The following is a 21,161-nucleotide window of genomic DNA, read 5'->3' as shown; positions in this document are numbered from 1 at the left end:
CACGCATATGGGTAGCTGAAAAGGATAAACTACAAATATACATATATATAGCTGGTAACCAAGCACGAGATACAACTGTTCGCGAAATTACTAAACGTTAGTAGAAATATTCGGACGAGGCAACAGAGAGTATAAAAGCAGCGAAAGCTGAGGAATGACTAATCATTTTGATTTAAATACGCCATTAATTGTGAAGTGAAGTGTAATTTTGAAGTACTCGCAAAGTAAACTAAATAAAGACAAGTGCAATACTGAAAATCGGAGTGATTTATTCAACAGTTTATGATTCGAACGTTAGCAGAAGGTGCATAATATCAGAAGTCCCCAGAATTAGTTATAATACCTTTCGTGTAGTATGTCTCTTTCCTTCTATATATAACATACTGTTGGAATGTTTGAACTTTCTTTAAAAATATTCTAAATTAACAACATCTTTTTATTTCTATTTCAGGTGACCTAAGACAATTCTGTAATCACCTTTCGGCAATTTTGCATTAATGATAAATGAAGAGAGTGTGATTCCTACAATATCCTGTTGCTGTTAAAATAATAAACTTAAAACAGTATGATGAGAATCAATATTAATTATCATTAAAATAATCAGCAATATCGCTAGATAAAACAATACAGTGGCGTAAGCCCAGACGATAAAAAAATTCCAAATGATAAGACATCTATAATATATAAATAATTCGTACAAATTGAATCCAGCATGGTATCCACCCACTTTCAACGCACATGTCGCATAGCACAACCATTATTACGCCAGTAAATACAAATGTCCGGCCAATACGTCCGGACCTTAATCGAAACGTGACACATGGCTATGTACTATTATGCTAGTAAAATATCGGCAATCGCTTGTGGTACACGTTGCAGAAAATCGGTATTACAAAAATCGCGTGGACAACGTGATCGCGATAAATACGTCGCATGTGATGATGATGACATTAATGCTAGCGGTAACAATGGTTGCGGTGGTGGTGGCAGTAGCGATGGTAGTGGAGCAGATGATGGTGATAATGACATTGGTTGTAGTGTTGTTAGTGGGAAAGGCATCTTCGATGATGGTGCAACGGGAATGGGGATATATACGACAGGCACTGAAAATGCGTTGGTCGAAGCAATGGCAGCGTCGGCGGCGGCGGCGGCGGCGACGACGACGACTGGCGATGGCATACGACATCGGCGTAGACATAGTGAACAGTTGGATGCGTATGATTTGGAATTGGGGTTTCACAAATTCGAGGTGAGTGGAGTAGCTGTAGTTTTGTTTTTAATTTTTATATGCCAATTACATTTAAAAAATCATATTGAAACTATCTACCAATTTTGAGTGTTACAAATCTCAAACGTCGGTGTTTTACAGAGATATCTCATAGGCATTCGTTCCAAAAATAATATTTACGTTTCTTGTAGAAACACCAAAGATCTGATGAATGATTTACTCGGCTTATGAATCCTCCTTTTAAGTGCAACATTACGTCTGATAATGTAACTAAGAAAAATAAAATGTGGGACAAACAGTTTCTTCTGAATACTCAGAAATCTGATCATCCCAAAAAACTGATTGAAGAGGGCCTGTTCCTAGGAGCTTAAGAAACCTTCCTTGTCAGCGCTGGCGAAACTCGACACTAAGGAAATCAGCCGAATGAAGAAAGGAAATAAAAAATACCTACATATACAAAAGCTCGTGGGACTACTATTCAAGCGATTGGCTGGTGAAGACCGTTCTTTAAGACAAATATGCTGAACTTGCAGTCCAACCCAAATATACCCAATAAATTTCCTCATTGTAACGAGTGCCCACATGACACCAACCGTTTTTTCAATTGCAATGTGGAACCGAAATTTCTAATACCTTTGGTCCACACCTGTTCAAACAACAAGTATCCCCTGATCTCGTTAGAAGCTATTGATGACAATCGCAACTATTGGATGGGGGGAAGCAGCCTTGCAAAACAACATCAACCATATTTCTCAAGAAATTTTGTAGGGTTACACTGAAATGAGGAACCACATATTGGTATTCTATGCGGGGATTTGGCATTCAAGAACTAAGCCGTTTAGTCTAACGAACCTGAGAATTTCTCAGTCTCATCTACATACCGTTGGTTGATTCTTATAAACATGCAGTATAGGAAAGCACACTTTCCATAGAGTCGCGCGTCAATCTGTCTCAGCTTCAATATTGATACTCTCATAGGTTAAACACTTATTTATCCGAAATTAAGCCAACACTTTTAGCATTTCCTCTGCTACTTCCAGATTCCCGTGATTTCTTTCTACCTACCCTGCTTTAAACATATTGTGGTTATTGTTAAGATTGGCAGCACCAATGAGCTCATTGTCCGCTTCGAACACTTCCACCTTTCAAGTTCCTGAGGTCTTTTTCTACCTCTCAAACATTTAGCGCATTGCACCTTTTATCCTTAAGACTCCTCTTTCTTAAGCACATACAAATACTGCTAGCGGTTTAGTAGATTATCACCAGCTGTGAGTGCAACACATTCATCGATTCCTTATAAACTTTTGAGGATGGAATGAGATACATGAAGCCCCTCCAATCCTGTGTTGCTGTATCCGAATTTTGAAGCCAAAGCATGTTTGCCGTATCGTCCGACTCCACCATACGTGATACTCAAACCATGGATGGTGAGTATCAATGCTCTATCCAGCACCGTCAACCGTGCAGCTTCTTTTTTTTTGAAGATATAGAGCAACTCTCTGCAGTCATTCCAAAGTAGTGTTATTGATGCAGATCATGAGTTTAACTCCGTTGTACCATCCAGCCGCTTCGAAGGCTGGTAGCGCTTTATTTGGTTCGTCATGCATCATTTTGATCAAAATATTAATCAGCTTCCCTTACACGGATCTCCAACTTTTGGTACACATCTGCCCTTTAGGTTTGCTGCAATCTACTAGCGCCACAGTTAGGGACTGCTCGCAACTTAGTTCATCTTCTTTTCGACGAAACCCGGAGTTTCAGCGTTAGCTCCTTTTTGTATCACCAAGTAAGCTTGAGTCTTCCCGTTACCTTCTTTAGCTTATTGACCTTTTCGTCTGTACTTTTAATGCTTTATATCCCCCCCCCCCCCCTTTCTGAATTGCAGCTACGTGGTAATTAGACTTCGCTCTGCTTTGTATTCAGACTAGATTGCTCCTTTTTCTGGGACTAAGGTGTTTGCCTTCCCCCTTCTGTCTCTTAGAAGCAGGTTTGCCGGGTTTAGCTGACTACTGCATCCTGTCTCCTGCATCCGGGCTTCTTCCACTCCGATGCGGTTGCAAAGTTTAGAATTGTTGGGTCGACCACTGTACCCAAGCGTCCATATCATCGATAATCTGCGATTTCATCTTCCTCGCTTGTGAAAACAATGCTTTTTTTCTTATCTTTCCTTATTTTTGAATTTGTAATCATTTATAAATTAGTAATCATTTAAAACCGTGAACTATCTCAGCTTTAGCAGGTGCCACTTCGGACTAAGTTCGTGATTGAAATGTAAGGTTCCTGCTTGGTAGTAGCAATACATTCTGCACCTTTATTTTTACTGAGTCGATCTTCTTTTTCCAAAGAAAAAGTTTTGATGCGTCTTTTGCAAGGGCAAGGAGAAAATACTTGAAACTGAGTGATGCTGTACAATCGAAAGACTTATTCGAAATTAACATCAGCCTCCTCCAGCCATAGTAGGAGTGTACTATAACGAACCAAAATTTTGTGACCGTCTTTATCAATTCCACGTAATTTGTATTCAATTACGCTTTCAATATCGGCAGCTGGTTCTTAAATATTATATCACTAAATAGAAAAAAACCTAAATTTTAAACTTCTTTCTAAAGCATATTCTTAAGCGCACGTATATCCAATCACGTCAAGTTCACTAACAAAAATAACAACAACCATTTTAAATTGGAATTTGGAGATGTACGTAATAAAAAAAAAAACATACTTATACAAATATATGAACATACAACATAAGTTGGCTGCAGCATACTAAGTGCTAGCCGAATTAGTTTTTAAATTGTATACTTTATGGCCTAAAAGTTACCTTGGCAGTTGTGTAAATACCAACCAAACTTTTACGTCATAAATTCTCATACACATTCAAATCATAAGCACAAATGCAAATATGTGAATGCATATTTATACAAAATGCAAAAAACATTAAAAACAAACAAAGTTAAAAAATATTTACAAATTTCAAAAGTTTCACAAGTACTCTCGAACTCATTTCATATGCTACGCTATACAAAAATAACCATTTTATGAACATACGCTACAAATGCATACAGAGGCATACATATATGTTAAATGCTTTTGCTCTTGCAGGTCCATACGAACGTACACAACTTCATATACATACGAGTATGAATGTGTGTACCTAGTCGTACGGGTTGAATGAATTTCTAAATATTAAGTATTATTTGCTCATCAAGTCTTCACATATTTTCACCTCAGCTGAACACACAATGAAGCTTTTCTGGAGAAATTATATATGTATGCGTGTTTGTGCATATGCAGACACTTGTACAAATTGTTTTTGTGTGCTAAAGTTTTGCGTTCGTTTGAAAGCTATGCAATAACCTCACTTTCCAGCAAGCATTTTAAGCTTAAAACGATGTGCATTCATCAAGCTTTTGTATTTGCAAATACACACTAATAGCGAAATTTTTGATTCAAACAGAAGGGGACAAAAAATTCAATTTCATACGTGAAGAGAACTGGTTTCAGACATTCAACGCGTTACTTGCAAATTGTTTTTTATACCTTTCATGAACATGAAATAGTATATTAACTTTGGTCCGATGTTTGTAACGTTGAGAAATATAGAAGAAAGACTCGCCATTAAGTATACCGAATTGATCAGGGCGACGAACTGAGTTGATATAGCCATGTCCGTCTGTCCGTCCCTCTGCCCGTCCGTCTGTCCGTCCGTCTGTCTGTTTGAACGTAAACTAGTACCTCAAATTTCGAGATATCTCAATGAAATTTGGCACAAGGATGTATTTTTGTATTATATTAGACATTTGTCGGATCCGGTAGGATCGGACCACTATAACATATATCTCCCATACAAACTATCGTTCAGATAAGACGAATTTGGTCATTCCTGTCGCAATTTAGAAAGTATAAACGACAAACTTGGTGATATTTATTCTGATATATCATAAAAGATATCCTGAAAAAATCACTTTAATCGAAACTATATACAGTTATATACCATACAACCGATCGTTCAGATGGAAAGATTTTTGGCCATTTCTCCCTTAATTTAGAAAGTATAAACGTGAAACTCGGTGATATATATTTCAATATATCATAGAAGATTTTCTGAAAAAATCACTTTGATCGGAGTTATATATAGTATATATCCCATACAACCGATCGTTCAGATAGAAAGATTTTTGGCAATTTCTCCCTTAATTTCCAAAATAAAAACAAAAAATTTGGCAATATTTATTCTAATATATCATAGAAGATTTCTTGAAAAAATCATTTCGATCGGAGCTATATATAATATATATAACATACAACCGACCGTTCAGATAGAAACATTTTTAGCCATTTCTCCCTTAATTACAATATAAAAATGTTGAACTTGGTGATATTTATTCTAATAAATCGTGGAAGATTTCCTGTAAAAATCATTTCGATCGGAGTTATATATAATATATAACCCATACAACCGATCGTTCAGATAAGGGATTTTTTGCCATTTTTTTATATATATTGTAGGTATGTACATTTGTTCACTATATATTTCTTATCTTATACAGCGCATTATTTGGAGATTGCGAATGGGATAAGATTATTATTCAGCCCCATTCAAGAAAGGTACGAAGTCTTCGGTACAGCCGAAGACAACCGCGTCCTTACTTGTTATTACTTGTTTTTGCTACTTACTACTTCTGGTATCTTATATCTTTTATTTCATATTTGAAATCATTCCATTTTGTCAATAAATGTGTTCTTTTCTTAGGATAGAGTATTTCAAAGTTGCAATTGATCTGAAACATTGATAAAATGTGCATAAAAATATTCAGGGTATTTACACATGTCTGTTAGTTCGTTAATCGGTAGTCGGTACTTTTTTCTTAATTGTGTTTAGCTTTTAATAAATTCAAATTCGACAATTTTATAAAAAATAAGTACATGTAAAAAATATCAACTACAAACTAACACGACAGCTGTGATGTATTTATTAACATGTCTGTAGTCAGAAACAATAACTATGTGCGTCGACTTAGCGAAGAGGCGACTTTCATAAATTTTGTTTCTTTTGTTTGCAATCTCGCAAGAACTCTTACTGAAGATAGTAGCGATTTAAAAAAAAATTGCAGAAATTAAATGAATGTGATTCATTTGCTAAGTCGTTGTCACCACAAACATCCATACGCTGGTGGCCAACAAATTAGAAACAAAAATTATTATCAAATTATACCCATTGTTATTGACATAAAGATGTCGATAGTAAACAAACTAAAGACATATTTAAGTAGTAAAATCGTATAATATTTACATCTTGGTTATATTTTGTTGACCACCATTGGAAGTATTATTGAAATATAAAAAAAAATTTTAAATTACAAGCTTTGGTCCAAGAACGTAATGTTTGTACAAGGGCCATTCGTTCATAAATGAGGATATAGTTTCTCCTCTTTTCAATGAGTTCTTGAGACTGAGTTTTCTATAAGGATGTGTATTTTCCACTTATCCTCAATTTCTTCTAGTGGGTTGCCGTTATATTTTAACCATATTTGTAGCTTTTTTGATAAAATTTCGTCCACTTCAGTATTTTCGCATATTGTATTATCGCCTCTTTGTGTGTTTGAACACGAAGAAAAAGTTTTTCCTTTTCGACTATTAAAATACCGATTATATAATTTACCACAGTGTCTTTTAAAATCTCCACGGCGACCAAAATGAGTTGCCTGCAGGTAGAAAATCGGGTAGTTTAGCAATTAAGAATGCACCTTCCGTGGGCACTGTTCATACACGTTAAGTTTTATTTGGAAAGTTTTACGAGCACTTATTTATAGAAGTTATTCCCTTCTTTAATAATTTAATTAAAAATTTAAAAACTAAATTCAGCGATGAATAAACAGGCCAAAGAGATCCGCATCAAATTCGGCTACTATTTTTATGAACAGTGCTGTGTTTAAAGTGGTGATTATGCTCCAACCCATGCACATAAAATATTCATCCGAATACTTACTGAACGATCTCCAGGAAAGTATTTGCATATACTGTCAGCAATTTTGTCCAAATCGTTCAATGACAGCTTCTTTCTGGATGCCAAGTAGTGGTCAATAGCACAGTTTGCTATGCTTTGCTTATGGTAAGGTGTGAGCGTTTTTTGGTCTTCATAATACTCCAGGGAATCTTTTCCTCGAGGGTAATGTACTAAGATGGTTTGAATATCACACTACAAGGATAAGTTATATAACGACATATATTATATACAAATATCAAAAATACACGGTGACACATATACTTACTTCAAATTAACACTGTGAACGCGGTGTCTCAATAGAAGGCGAAGTAGAAGATTGATGTCTATCGTTATGCTTTAACCACTCATTCACTTTTTGGAGCGCTGCCGTCAGATTTTCACCTTCACCAAACTAATAATTAAGATGTGTGAATATCAAATTTGTTAATATATACATATGTAAATATCATATAACTATTACCTCGTCCTTTTTCCACAATTTAATTTTTTCACGCAATTTTGCTTTAGTGCCCACTACTTCTACGGAAGGAAATATTTGACAAAGGTCCGTTTCAGTGAGATATCATAATTCTTCAATTCCAACGCTGGCATCTGTATATTTAAAAATAAGTGCATTAAAATAAAAGGAAAGGTATTATTGACCTTATGTACATATGCACATGCATACATATGTGCGTATGTATGTAGGCATACATATATTGCTGGTGCAATATTATCCCCGCAAGTACTGAATTCAAATCAACCTTACATTTCACCATAAGATTGATATTAATCCAATATTTTTGTAGTATTAACTCGATGAATATATACTTACGTCTTAGTATAAGGTACATTTTTTCCAAATCCCATTCCTTCAGCAACAATAGCAGTTTCTCGTCTTCCTCTAATTCCTTGCTTTGGCATACAAATATATCAAAATCTCTATTTTCCGGGTCCATTTTATGGAAAAGATACAAATATTTACCGGCACACACTTTATTTAGTGATTAAATTAAAAATTCATCAAATTACCAGCAACAGTAGTAATTGTAAATAAATCTCCGCACACGCTTTTTGCAAATAAATACACGAATGAACGTATGAGCTGAAAACACTCGCATGTATGTATACATTCCAACACCTAACGGGACTTAATATTGTTGTTTTAGACATTTGGACAGAATTTGGTTTGATTTAACTGCAGCAATGGCAAGTTAACTTGCAATTCTGTTCAAAATTACCAGATTTGATCTGGTGAGCTAACAGACGATCAAAACTAACATATATATAATTTATTCCACAGTGATTGTTGGGCAACACAACTGCGATTTCTGTTAATAATCAACAGAACTTTTATGTTGAAGTAACATAAGGATTTACAGGTTAGAAAAAAGATTTTATGGTTCAAATTAACAAATCAGTGGTTATATTAACTGTGATTTCTGGCAATAATTAACAGAATGGGCCTGTTGAATAAAAAGGGGTTACGCTCGTTAAATCAAAGGAGTTTTTCGTTAATTCAATCCATAAATCTGTTTAAATTAACAGATTTCCGTTAATTCAACCATTTTTGATCTTAACAGTAGAGAACTGTTGATATTACTGTAATTTTTTTTCTGAGTGTATGCTATACGTTATCTCTTGTATATTTTATCTTAAATCGTATATCTTATATTTTATATTTTACATCTCATATCTTCTATTTTATATCTTGTATCTTATATGTTGTATCTTATGTCTTATACTTTTTCGCTCTTATTTGGAATCCAAATCTATAAATAAATTTTTGGTGGTAAATATGGGGATTCGCGCTAATAGCGAGCTTTGGGAATTAGCCGTGCCTTTGTTTAGCTATATTTTATTAAAATAATTTGTTAAAAATAAACGATTGTGAGCACACAAAGAAATCTATTTGTACTATGGCACTATTTTTAATAAATTAATTAGAACTAACACTGCATTACAGGCAGTTACTAACATTCGCCAGATGGCAGCGCAAGCGCGTGTAAGTTTATAGATGTTTGATTGATAGAACTGCTGATTTCTGTTGATATTTAATATTAGACTTTTATATTTGTTGCGCAAGATGCGCACGGGTCCGACTTGTATTTTATTTTTTATATCTCGAGACTTATATCCTACATATATCTTATACTTTATATCTAATATTTTATGTCTTATAGCTTTAATCTTATACATTTTATTTTATATCTTATATTTTGTATCTTATATCTAATATTTTAGATCTAATATCTTATATCTTATAAAATGCGAAATTTTTGTAGGTGAGTATTTTTGCAACAACATCGCGGTTAACTATCAAACCAATCATCACAAATTGTTTGTCACTGATTCCGTGTTGCTACTATGCATGTCTTAAGGACACTGCCATTAAAAGAAAAAATTTAAAGAGGGATTTGCTACCTAGGTTTTTCACGTAACCTCATGACATATACATAACTGTTGCTATCTCGGATACGGCTAAGCCGATTTGGATGGAGATTGGGAAAGGACGCCGGATATATAAATCTAAATATTTTGTTGGATTTCGAGACATGGGCCAACATATTTGTTAGATGTATAAGAGAGATTAAAGTTCGGAAGTGGGCTATTTCTTCCGCAGAACATACTTAAGGTATTTAGGGTCAACTCTTTGTTTCGTTATCTTTTAGGCCCATCAATGACTCATTTTGAAAGCATACGAAAATTTTAAGCGGTAATAATTCTAAGTCAACACGCTGACTTTTAGGACTATTTCTTTATAATATCACTTACTTTCCCTTTGTTTTTCTCACAGACAACTTTATGTGGGATTCTCTAGAGTACTGAAAGCCAGACAACATTTTGTGTATATTTACGCGAAAATAATATATCCTAAAATCTTGTCTACAGAGGCACGCTGCTGTAACAATAAATATTTTTTGTACTAAATAAAAAATTAAAATTTATTTCTGTCGAATGACTTTGCTCACTTCTTCTACACGAGCTGAAGAGTGGTATGCTATAAACGACTCATTCTACATTAAAAATTGTAAATAAACATCTACAAATTATGACACTAATAAAAATATTTTTCGCTACTTTACTACTATGACAGTTTATTGCACATTAATTCATTAAGTGCACCATTACATAAAGCATAAGCATAAAAATATAATAAACGAATACCATTATAAATTAAGCGCATATTAAAGATGTTGTGTTTAAATTCTGTTTGCCAGTTCATAGATGCATTTTAGTTTGGTTAATGGGAATATATTTTTCGTTAAAATACGAATAAAGTAAGCCTTCTATGGAGCCGACGAACTTAATTTGAGAAGATATCAGTGAGTATTGACTTTAAAACAGGGTTTAGAAAAAAGAAATCGATGCGGAAGAATTTTAAAGAATTTAAGTCAATCATTGCTCCAAACAAAGGTGCATTACAGGTATAGAGGGTCCGGGTACAAAATATCTCTGCTACGCAGAAGCCTATTAGGAATATGCACTTTCATAGCACCGTTAATATTGTAGTAGATAAAAGCGGCCCAATAATTCAGTAAACGACAGTTGGTAAAGACTTAATTTGTAATTGGGTGTACAATCAAAATGTTTTGTCTTGGTTAGGTACAAGGTCTATCTAAACCCTTTTCTATTTTATCAGTAATGTCATCCAGTTTTACGGAGTTAGTTCCGATATCCATTCAAATCTTTGCACACATAATTTTCTGCATCATTTTCTTTTCCCTTGGCTTGTCAAATACAAGATATAGCTCCAAAATTAAGCACTGTGAGCAACTTTTTCTGAACACCCGGAATAACTTGCACCACAGTGAAGGGATGTGATTACAACATTTTCATCAGGTCAAATCAAATTATTCATTTATTAGTCTACAAATTAAACAATTAGTCAGACTAAATATAATTACGGATTACAAAATAAATTACAGAGGCATACATAGTGATCAAAATTATATTATAAAATATGTATATATTATTAAATCAGTTGTCAGAATGAACGTGATTTCGAGCAGCCGATGTTTATTTAACACACAATAAGTAGGGCTGCGATGTGTGGGAGGTTGGAAAGGACGTGATTCAAAGCCACCCGCCCAAAGTAACTACTGCTGTTGGAATGGACGCAATTTCAAGCAGCTGATGTATATTTAACACACAATAAGTAGGGCTGCGATATATGGGTGGTTTGAAGGGACGTGATTCCAAGCTACCCGCCCAAAGTAACTGGAGCTGGTGATAAGAGTGGGAGCTTGGGAAGGACGTGTTTCCAAGCCACCCACATACATTATTGTGTATTTATTTATTTATTTATTAATCTACAGATTGACAAGTATTATGGTTATCAATCTAGATACAAAAGAATTTGCAAAAAAAAAAAGAAATAAACGATTTAGTTTAACATGTTAATTTTGAAACAGTTATGAGTTCAAGGCAGTGAGTATATATTTTTTTATACTGTAAAATTTTGTCAACCACTTATTAATCTGGCATCTCTGCACAATAAGGAGATTTGATCAGCCTATTCCATGACCTACCGCTGAGGATTAAATTAAAAGACATATGCTTTTAGCTTAGAATGGATCAAGATACTGTTCAAAACTGGAGAACAAAGCCTACAAAATCGAACATTCCAACAAAGAGATCGCATTTCTCCGAAGATAATAACTTATTGTCAACTTCAGCGTAGTTGTGACTGCATAGTTTCATAGAGTATGCTCTATTATCAACTTCCCTAAAAGTGAACTCCGACGGGTTCCACATAGACTCCGGGATTAGCCACTAGGGCGATCCCAAGGACAGCAACTGAGACATGCATACAAGCATTTATGATACAGTATAAACAGATAACACCTGGTTTTCAATTATAGCGTCGCCAAAGTAATAGTAGCGTCTATATTGCTCTTTTTCTAGTAACACACCACTCTGAATTATATAGCCATGGTAGCTTTTTTTTACCTTTATGACCGATTACCGCGAGGTGAAATCAGACCCCGCGAATATGTCACTAGGAGGCCGAAACCAAGAACGGGAACTGAAACCTGCATATTAGCATCAATGATATAGTATATGCAGATCGAAACTAGCTTTTCTTGCTCCATGCGGTGTAAAATTCATTAACGATCATGAAGTTAAAGTAATACACAGTGTCCATATTGCACGCCTCTTGATTAGGTAGCCATGGTGCATGACCATATTCTAAACCTCTTGGTCGCAGGTGTGGCACCACATTTAATAGGAGAATCAACCGTTAGGGGGAGTTTCTTTGGGACTTCCGGCTGCGTAACGAAGTTGGAGCGCAAAATGTCCGAAGAGAGATTAGTCGCTTCAGAAGGTGGTGAAATATGCTAAATTTTATTAAAAGGTGTCGAACAAAGATCTTCCAATCCGAACGAAATTTAGTATACACATTTTTTTCATTGCTACAACTGTTTAACTGCATTTAAGTGAACAGATGTGTATGTAATATTCGGTTTCACCCGAACTTAGACTTTCTTAGTACTTCAAAGGTATAATTGAAGATTTAGGTAAGCTCGTTATCAACTTAACTGGCTAAGAATTATTTCTCTACAATACTCTAAAAGCACAGAAGCAGCTTAGCTGATAACCAAGGTCACGTAAATACCATAATTTTTTATATAGATTTTAATAAATATATTTCTAATTACATTTTTAAAAGCATTGAAACATCAAATAAGAGCACTCTTCAGAAAATGGGCCAACCCAGTCAAGCGAGGCAGCTTCTTGACAAATCCTCTCACAATTTGCTTACTTGAATGGTAAGCCAACAAGTGCTACTTTGGACTGAGTAGGCAATTGAAAAGTAAATTACTACCTCGACGAACAAAAACCATACTTTACAAATGGCTCGTAGTATGTGTTCTGATGTATGGCTCGAAATCATGGACGGTGTCGAGAGTAGATGAGCTGACTCTTGGAGCGGTCGAGAGGAAATTACTCCGAATCATTTAAGGTCCTGGCCATAATGTCGACGGCGAGTATCGAAGGCTGTATGGTTGGTTGGTTGGTTGGAGTGGCGAGTCCCACTTCACACCAATTAGCGCTCATGAGCCGTTTTGATACCACAACTTGTGAGTTAACCAATGAAAGGGTGTTGTAAGAAGACTAATAAACATTTTCAACCGCCTCAGGTAAACCCGTCCCCCTATATCTATCCATCACGTAGAGTTTATTAATTTGAGAAGCTCTCCCGGCCTAACATCCTCCAGTTCTGGGAGGCTTTCGGAAAAGCGCTTTCCAAGAAACTTTATTCTGCTTCGGCAGTCTGCTTCTGCCAGCTCCACAGAATCATGACGCTCTCCTTACACTGCCCAACAAGTTTTAGTGATATCGTCTCGAACTCGAGGGCCCCAAGAGCCGCCTGGATATCGGAGAAAATTGCCACCCAGTTACTGTTACCTCAGGTATACATTAACGCTTTACTCGCCTCTTGGATAGCGCAAATCTCAGCTTGAAATACGCTTGCCCAGTCGGGAAGCCGCATAAATAAGGACGTGGGTGGGACAGTCGCAAATACTCCCGCTAAATTGCGAAGGCAGTATAATGATGAGATATATGAGCTATATGCAGATGTGAAAATAGTGCAGCAAAGAAAAACCCAAAGGCTTCGCTAGCTAGGTCATGTGATACTAATGGACGAAAACACCCCGGCCAAGTAAGCATTTCAATCAACACCGCAGTTAAAAGCAGAGGAAGGGGATGTGGGTGAGGAAAGACTTGACCTCTTTTGGTGCTCCCAATTGGAATCAGTTAAAGTAATGTGGTGCAAACCATAAATATGTAGATAATATAAAAACCGAATAATTTATGTTATTCTCAAAATATATAAAAGAAAGAGTGAAAACCTTAACAAATATAGTTTTTATATATGTAATTTTTATGGAATGTAATTTACCTACAGTATGTACATAATCTACTGACCGACTTAACTTATGTGATGTAAAAGTCAAAAAAGTGTTGACAAAAACAAATGTAATGTCTTTAATCACTTGTTCGGTAATACATACATCCACACATACATATGCTTGTACCACACCTCGTCGTAGTTTTTTTCCCTTGCTTTTTTTTTGCCGTAATTCAGTAAAATACTTAAATGACTTTTTAATGACTAAAATGTAATTATTGACATGCACTTAATTATATTTAATTGAAATTGTGGCATTTTCACCACTCTATGTGTAAAAACTACAAGACAATCTCACACATACATACGCATAGCAGAAAAAAACTGAATTCATTTTCATTTTATAATCAATGTAGTAGTGTTGGTTGATGTTGATGTCAAAGGCATTCACTCATAGAAGTTTCAGATTATTCTGTCCTGTATAAATTTACCATAAGCGAACAATATGTATGTATTGTCACGGATATTAGCATCACTAAGCTATACCATCACTAAGGCGATGCCAAGGCCATGCCAAGCAGTATTTACGTCAATAATCAAATCATGTATACACATATATAAGGCAGCCGAAATAAGTCACACACAGATGCATTTACTGATACGCCTATGTATGCGCGAGAGACTGTAAACTACAAACATTCTCATCAATAATTCAATCATTATGTATCTACATAAACGAATAGCAAAGTAGCGAGTAGCAAAGTATACGTGTGATTGTGAAGTACTTTAATAAAGGCCATTTTTCCATTCTTCAATATTGGAGTTATTTATTCAACAATTTAGTGATTCGAACTTAGCAAAAGGGCAAATAAGAGGATTTGCAAGTATATTCGTTACAGTATATTTGCATATACAATGATAACACATTTTTCTCCACGAATCTACTTTAAGTACAAAATACAGCTAAGTGAGCAATGAAAACTTCCTTTGAAATAAGGCGCGAAAAAAAAAATCACCCCTTTTGTTAGAGCCTACAATCAGGCTAGAAGCCTTAAGATGTCTTTTATGCTTAACCGTCGAAACAGTGTCAGTCTGCCAACAAATCGGGCCGGTCGCTTCTATATAACGTAACATGTCACATAACATACGCTAGCTAGCGAAATTTTTTTGTTTTTATAAACTTAACTATGATCCCATAAGTACTGAGTTCAGGGGAAGAAGAATAAATCTTCTTGTTAGCTTTTATTTTGAATATTCCAGACTCCAGGCAAACTATGCTACGCGCGCGTTAACGAGTAGTTCCAAATTAAAGAGAAGGGGCCGGGTCTGTCGTTTACAGTTTTCATACAGAAATAAATAGATCTCAAAGGCTATCAAAGGGAACTTAAGTAGCTTTGGGGCAAAAATAGTAGCCGTGAGCAAACAGCAGAAATCCCGGAAGAAGCGTGCTTAGGCTGCCGGCTCGTCTATAGATAGATTGATAGGCAGGCCTCTATTAAGGCAATAATATCACACATCACTTCATCAGGTGTGATGGAATGCAAAAAAGCATTGAAGAGACTTCGCTCAGGCCGGACCATACATCTTTACTTTGTACCCGTTAATAAAGAGATATAAAGTAATAAAGAGGCTGACGAGTAGGGAAAAGGAGCGTACAGCACTCGCTGAATCAACATTTCGTTCCGTTTGGGAGAAACCAAAAGGAAGCAGGACTTGCAGAAAAGGCGTAAAAAGAATGGTGCTGCAAAATATCTAAATTAATGTACAAATCTTACTATACTAAACTTGCAAAATGGCTCACATCACTGAAGTGAGAAGACTTAAAGCTCATGATCTGCATACTAACTGGTCACTGCCTTCTAAACTAAAGCCCCGTCACTAAGAATAATTTACATACTTTAATGTGAGTACATGCCAATGGAAGAGTCAACGTCATGGTGTCAAACACGAATCTAATTGTTCAATAGTCCAACTATCGGCTCTATATTCCTTACCCTAACAACTTCATAGCCGAATCGGAAGAACCAAACTAGTTTGTAATCGGGCGTTTCAATCAGAAGTTCTTACATTGATATGAGATGGAGTCTAAATAAGCTGCCACCATTCTAAGGATAATGGCATCCGGTTGCAAGGCCCTTGTGTGCAGACCTAGAGTAAACTATATACCAATTTTCCAACGAAAAAGATCACAGCACTCCAAAGAGAATTACTCCGAAAATAATGATTTATTGCCATCTCCAATGAAGAAGAGACTGCATGGCTGCGTTAATTATGTTTTATTATTAACTTCCTCGAAAGTGAAATCATCGCATTATGGAAAGAGTCAACGACAAAAGCGTAAAGAAAAATCCGAAGACAACTGCTAACGATAACGGCGAAAGTACGATATGAGACTATAACTCCCGAGGATCATCCGAATCCTCAAGGCAGGAATCAACGCAGAATTGTATTGTCCTTGTCCCCGCGGTATAATTTTTAATGACCTTGATAGGCTCGCGCAGGTGTTACACTACGTCCACATTGCTCTCTTTTGAGAAAACACTACCCCAAAATTGGTTAGCCTGGTTTTAAGCGTCACTAAAGATGAGGACGTCAGTTTGCTGATAAGCGTCACTAGTAAGATGACGGCAACAGGCTGCGTGGTATTATGATCAACTTTTATGATCGATATAACTATTGCGGGTATATTATACAGCCCCTTACCCGCAGGGGAAAGTAACAGCAGGAATTACGAGCTGCAGGATATAATGGTTGAGCACGTTAATTTTGGTGTCCTGAACTTCGGCTACTGAGGGCGGCAGAGTCGTAATACCTCGAGGCAGCAGCTAAATAAAGTTTAAGAAAACTTCTCGCTTTTATCCAAATGAGCAGGATTATTTTTTCACAAGAACCTTGGCACCTAATTAAGGTTTGTCCATTTGGTTGTGAAAGCAAATCTGCTAACTATCAAAACACACAGTACTGTGTTCTTTATTGACCGGCCAGTTAAACCGGGAAGATGAGTTGAACACATAAAACGTTAAATTCTTTGATGCGCACACACACTCGCTCACAAACTTTCGCTTGAATTAGGTAGTAAGAGTTAGTCTCTTCTCAAGAATGAACATTTTTTTTTTTTGTTTGATCAGGAAAAAAATTCCACAAACAATTTACTTATTTTCAAAGTAAACCAATAAAAAAGGCACAAGTAAAATTTCATATTATCAAATGTTCAAATTCAAATCATTTCATGCATATTAATGAGTAAATTGATTTTTAAATGGTTACGTGTCGATTGTATAAAATTGTTTTCCCACTAACTTTTCCGATAAATATGTACTTGTCATTATCACATTTTAGGGCTGAAATTCAAAATAGTTCATTCAAAGTGCGGGCAAAAGTTTGACATTCATTAGCAGTAATAATTTTCAGTTAATATTTGCTTTTCATTCTACCGTCCATTTAATGATACAGAAAAAAGTGTAGTTACATTTCTCTCACACAGAGCTCAAAACGCAAAACTGTGACAAAAAGCATAAAAAGTGTCAATAACATCAAACTGAATCAATTTGTCAGCGCCCAACATTGGGCCGCATAAAAAACAGTTAAATGAGTAGATATTCATTCGCCAGTTCGTTCTGTTTGATGTGCCTTTTAGTTTTATGAAAGAGAGGTTTTTTTTTGACTTGGTTTTATTTTGAGTCGACATTTATGCTATTTTATCATTCAGTTTTTTCTCCTTTCCGCTAATTGTGTTGATTGTATGGGTGGACTCTGTTGAGGGCTACTTTTTTTGTTATGCTACTGGGGCGTTAATTACTATGTAGTGAACTACTGATGATGATTGCCTTTAACGAGTATGCATGTATTTGTATGGATGTGTGAAGCTAGCTCTGTACTTTTTTTTTTTAATTTAGCTAATGATTTTTGGATGAAAAAGTGAAATATAAACGCAGAGAGGAAGAAGACCGCCAAGTTTTTGTATAGTGCATCTGTATTTTGCTAATTTATATTATCTCATCGACTTTAATGAGCAGTGAAAGATAAAAAACGGTAGTTGCACAAATACAGAAGTAAGGTTTATAAGACCAAGCATACGAACAAACAAAGACTACGACTGAATAAATTTAAATAATGCCAATAACTTTTTCAGTTTGTTTGAACCACTAAACCGCGTTTAACAACTTAAATATTTTTGATTCAAAATGGCCAATAGACAACAGAAGAATTTAAAATTTACTAATTATGAGGAAAAAATGTGGGTGAAAATTGTGTTTCTACACAACTCCGTAAAGTTGCAATATTTCAAACATACTCCCTGGTTAAAATACACCAAAACAGGAAGGCTGCTAATGTGAACTTGAAAACACCCAGAATTTGGGACATAAGATTAATAAAGAGAAAACAGTTTTATGAAAATATAAAGGAAGAGGCTGTCATTCCACTTTAATTATAGCAAATGTTTGTTTTACCGATCTTCTTGATAAACGATGATATAAGTTTTTAGTCTTTCTTTATTCAAACAATCCCTACTGACAACATAGCTTTAAAGCGAGGCAAAGACAAATGTTACGATAAGAATTGTAGCGCTGCCTAGGAGGAAAAATACGCTGCTTATAGAGCCACGCTACATGCGGGCCAATGCGCGTAAGAACCTATTATCATGACACGAAGAAGGAAAAGAGGCGCTTATTTAGAATAAAATAAAACTGGTGCAAGAAAAAAAGAACGGCATGGAAGAGAGGAGTTTCAGATGATAGCTGATCGGAAGCATGAAATGAATACTGGACACTTAAAATCGTTGTGAAGCCAGTAGTCACCTATGCTTCCGCGGTTTGGTACCCGAAGACCACACAAAGAACAACAAAATTTGACAACCTGTATGAACTACTTCTTATTTGCATAACACGTGCGACAAGAACGTCCCCAGCTGATGTACTTACTCTCTTAGTAGGAATACCGCGCTTATTTAATTCTCATAAGAAAAGACACAACCATTGCTGTACTAGGACTTCAAATAACCTCTGAACCTCTGAGGACAAATCATAGGAAATTCCATAATACAAACACGTGATGTGATGGATTGATGTCCATTGTGGGCAAAACTCTTTCGGAAACAGACAATGCATATACTTGAGCTGTCTTAGAGGTCTGGTTAATGTATAAAAGAAAATTTAGTGACGTATAATCGGAAGTTAGCATCGATCTTCAATAAATCGATAACAATGGGATGCTACCCTACTATTTTTCAGGCAAAAATCCACGCAAGAGGAGGTTGGAGTAGAGAATGTCTATGGGAAGGGTTATCCTCGGGAAATATCTTCATTACGTCAGAGAGAAAGACAGCCGTACGTGCCCTACTTTTAAGCTAGTGAATGAATGCATTGGAGTTCTTGAGGATTTGGGAGCCAAACACAAGGTTTGGTTGGGCTGGGTTCTCGACAACAAAACACGAAGGTGATAAACAGGCAAACTATCCAGCCAAATAACACACTAGGGAAACAAAGCAGTTCAGAAGAAACTGATTGGAATACCTAAGGCAGAAGCCGACCAAATAGCTTATACTCCCAGCAACAGGAGTATCAGTTAAAGTCATTAATTTGATCTTCTTTGGACTCAGAAAGAACACACTAGGGAAACAAAACAGCTAATGCAACACTCGATGGAATACCCAAGACAAAGGCCCACCAAATCGCTTATATTCCCAGTAATGAGAGTATCAATCAAAGTCATTAATCCAAGCACAGAGGACATGTGACACTTTAGTTAGTGTACGGTATCAACTAAGTAAGATAAATCTATCCAATACACAAATTTTTTGCACGAGATAGCCGGGCTTATACCTCTATGGTGCTTGTTACCAGAATGTGCCATATCTAAATCCTTTAAAGAACCAAAAACTTTTTGTCGACTTCCAAGTCTTTTGACAATACAAAAATGAGCTAATACCAAATAATTACAGAGCTAATAAGGTTTTACCAAATAATGATGAGCATCACCACCAGCTCCGCGGGAATTGGGAAGAACCTTCCAAGCCTTTTGAAACCAAATGAAGCTTCAAACAACGAAGCGACGCTGCTAAAAGGAGCAAAAAAGGTGGATGGAGTAAGCCGAATTATTTGCTGTCATTCAAAAAAAATAAAAAATGGGTGCATTCCCACCATGTCAGTTATGGTGGTGTTGACGTGCACTGTGGGAAAACTTCATGTTGTTCCGAAGAACATCTCTATTTGGGCACAAACTGATCCCGAAATAATTAATTATACCCCATAGTGAGCCCTTAATGATTCCGAGATAAGCCCGAAAAATTACCAAAAATGATCTAAAAATCTTCTCAAAGCTCAAAATTATTGAACAGTAGCGCAATGATTTCGAAATGACCACGAAAGCCCAACGGATCATTCGTCAACACAGTTTTTATAGCCCGCTCTCCGGCACAAATAGCATATGGGTCGTAGCTTTTATTCTGCTATTTGTTCCCTTATAACGCTTTCACATTTTTATACAACGGCTCTGTTTTATGCTCAATTTATGATTAGAGCCGGAGCAGTGCCAAAAATAAAAACTTCACAATACAACAGCGTTTCAGTTACTGATGTTTTGGAGGGGAATAGTCCAGGCCCTTACTTAGCTGGGTAAATGAAAAAATTTTATATGGCTTGGTGTTCCCCATTGCCTTCAGTAACCACTCACAAGAAAAACCTGATAAAATTATAAAAAATGTTACCCGAAAAGTCACTCACATCAACCGGAATAAGTTTTTACACAAAACCTCAACTTTTAGTTTCTCGATTATTTTCAGAATACCTTTGAGGAAAAGGATGGGCAATTTCAAAATACTTTTGCCATTTCTTGTATTGTGACTCATGGTGGATTAACCAAGCGAAATAAGCCGTCAATTGTACTGCTATAAATTCTTCTTTGTTCTATCATTCGGCTATTTGAAAATTTGTTCGCCAATGTTTTCCACGAAAAAGTGTTGCTTTTTGTATTTTTGAGGAGCCAAATATGCCAATTTTAGAATGGATAGACATTTACTGGATTTAATTGCGGAGATGCATCATTTGGGTATCGCTGGTATTGGCATCAATAAGTAAGGCCGTGTTAAACTA

General features: G+C 35.9%; 1 protein-coding gene across 1 annotated transcript in view; it reads left to right on the top strand.

Moving 5' to 3' along the window:
* Window positions 1-820: 820 nt before the first annotated feature.
* The window catches only part of LOC137241836 (uncharacterized), a 514,945-nt gene continuing 494,604 nt past the window's right edge, over window positions 821-21,161 (top strand). The window contains exon 1 of the mRNA XM_067769217.1: window positions 821-1,249. Coding sequence (XP_067625318.1) covers window positions 821-1,249 — 429 coding nt within the window. The remainder of the gene's footprint in view (window positions 1,250-21,161) is intronic.

This window comes from Eurosta solidaginis, chromosome 2, assembly GCF_040869045.1.
Source record: "Eurosta solidaginis isolate ZX-2024a chromosome 2, ASM4086904v1, whole genome shotgun sequence".
Lineage (NCBI taxonomy): Eukaryota > Metazoa > Arthropoda > Insecta > Diptera > Tephritidae > Eurosta > Eurosta solidaginis.
This window is presented reverse-complemented; position numbering and strand designations above follow the sequence as displayed.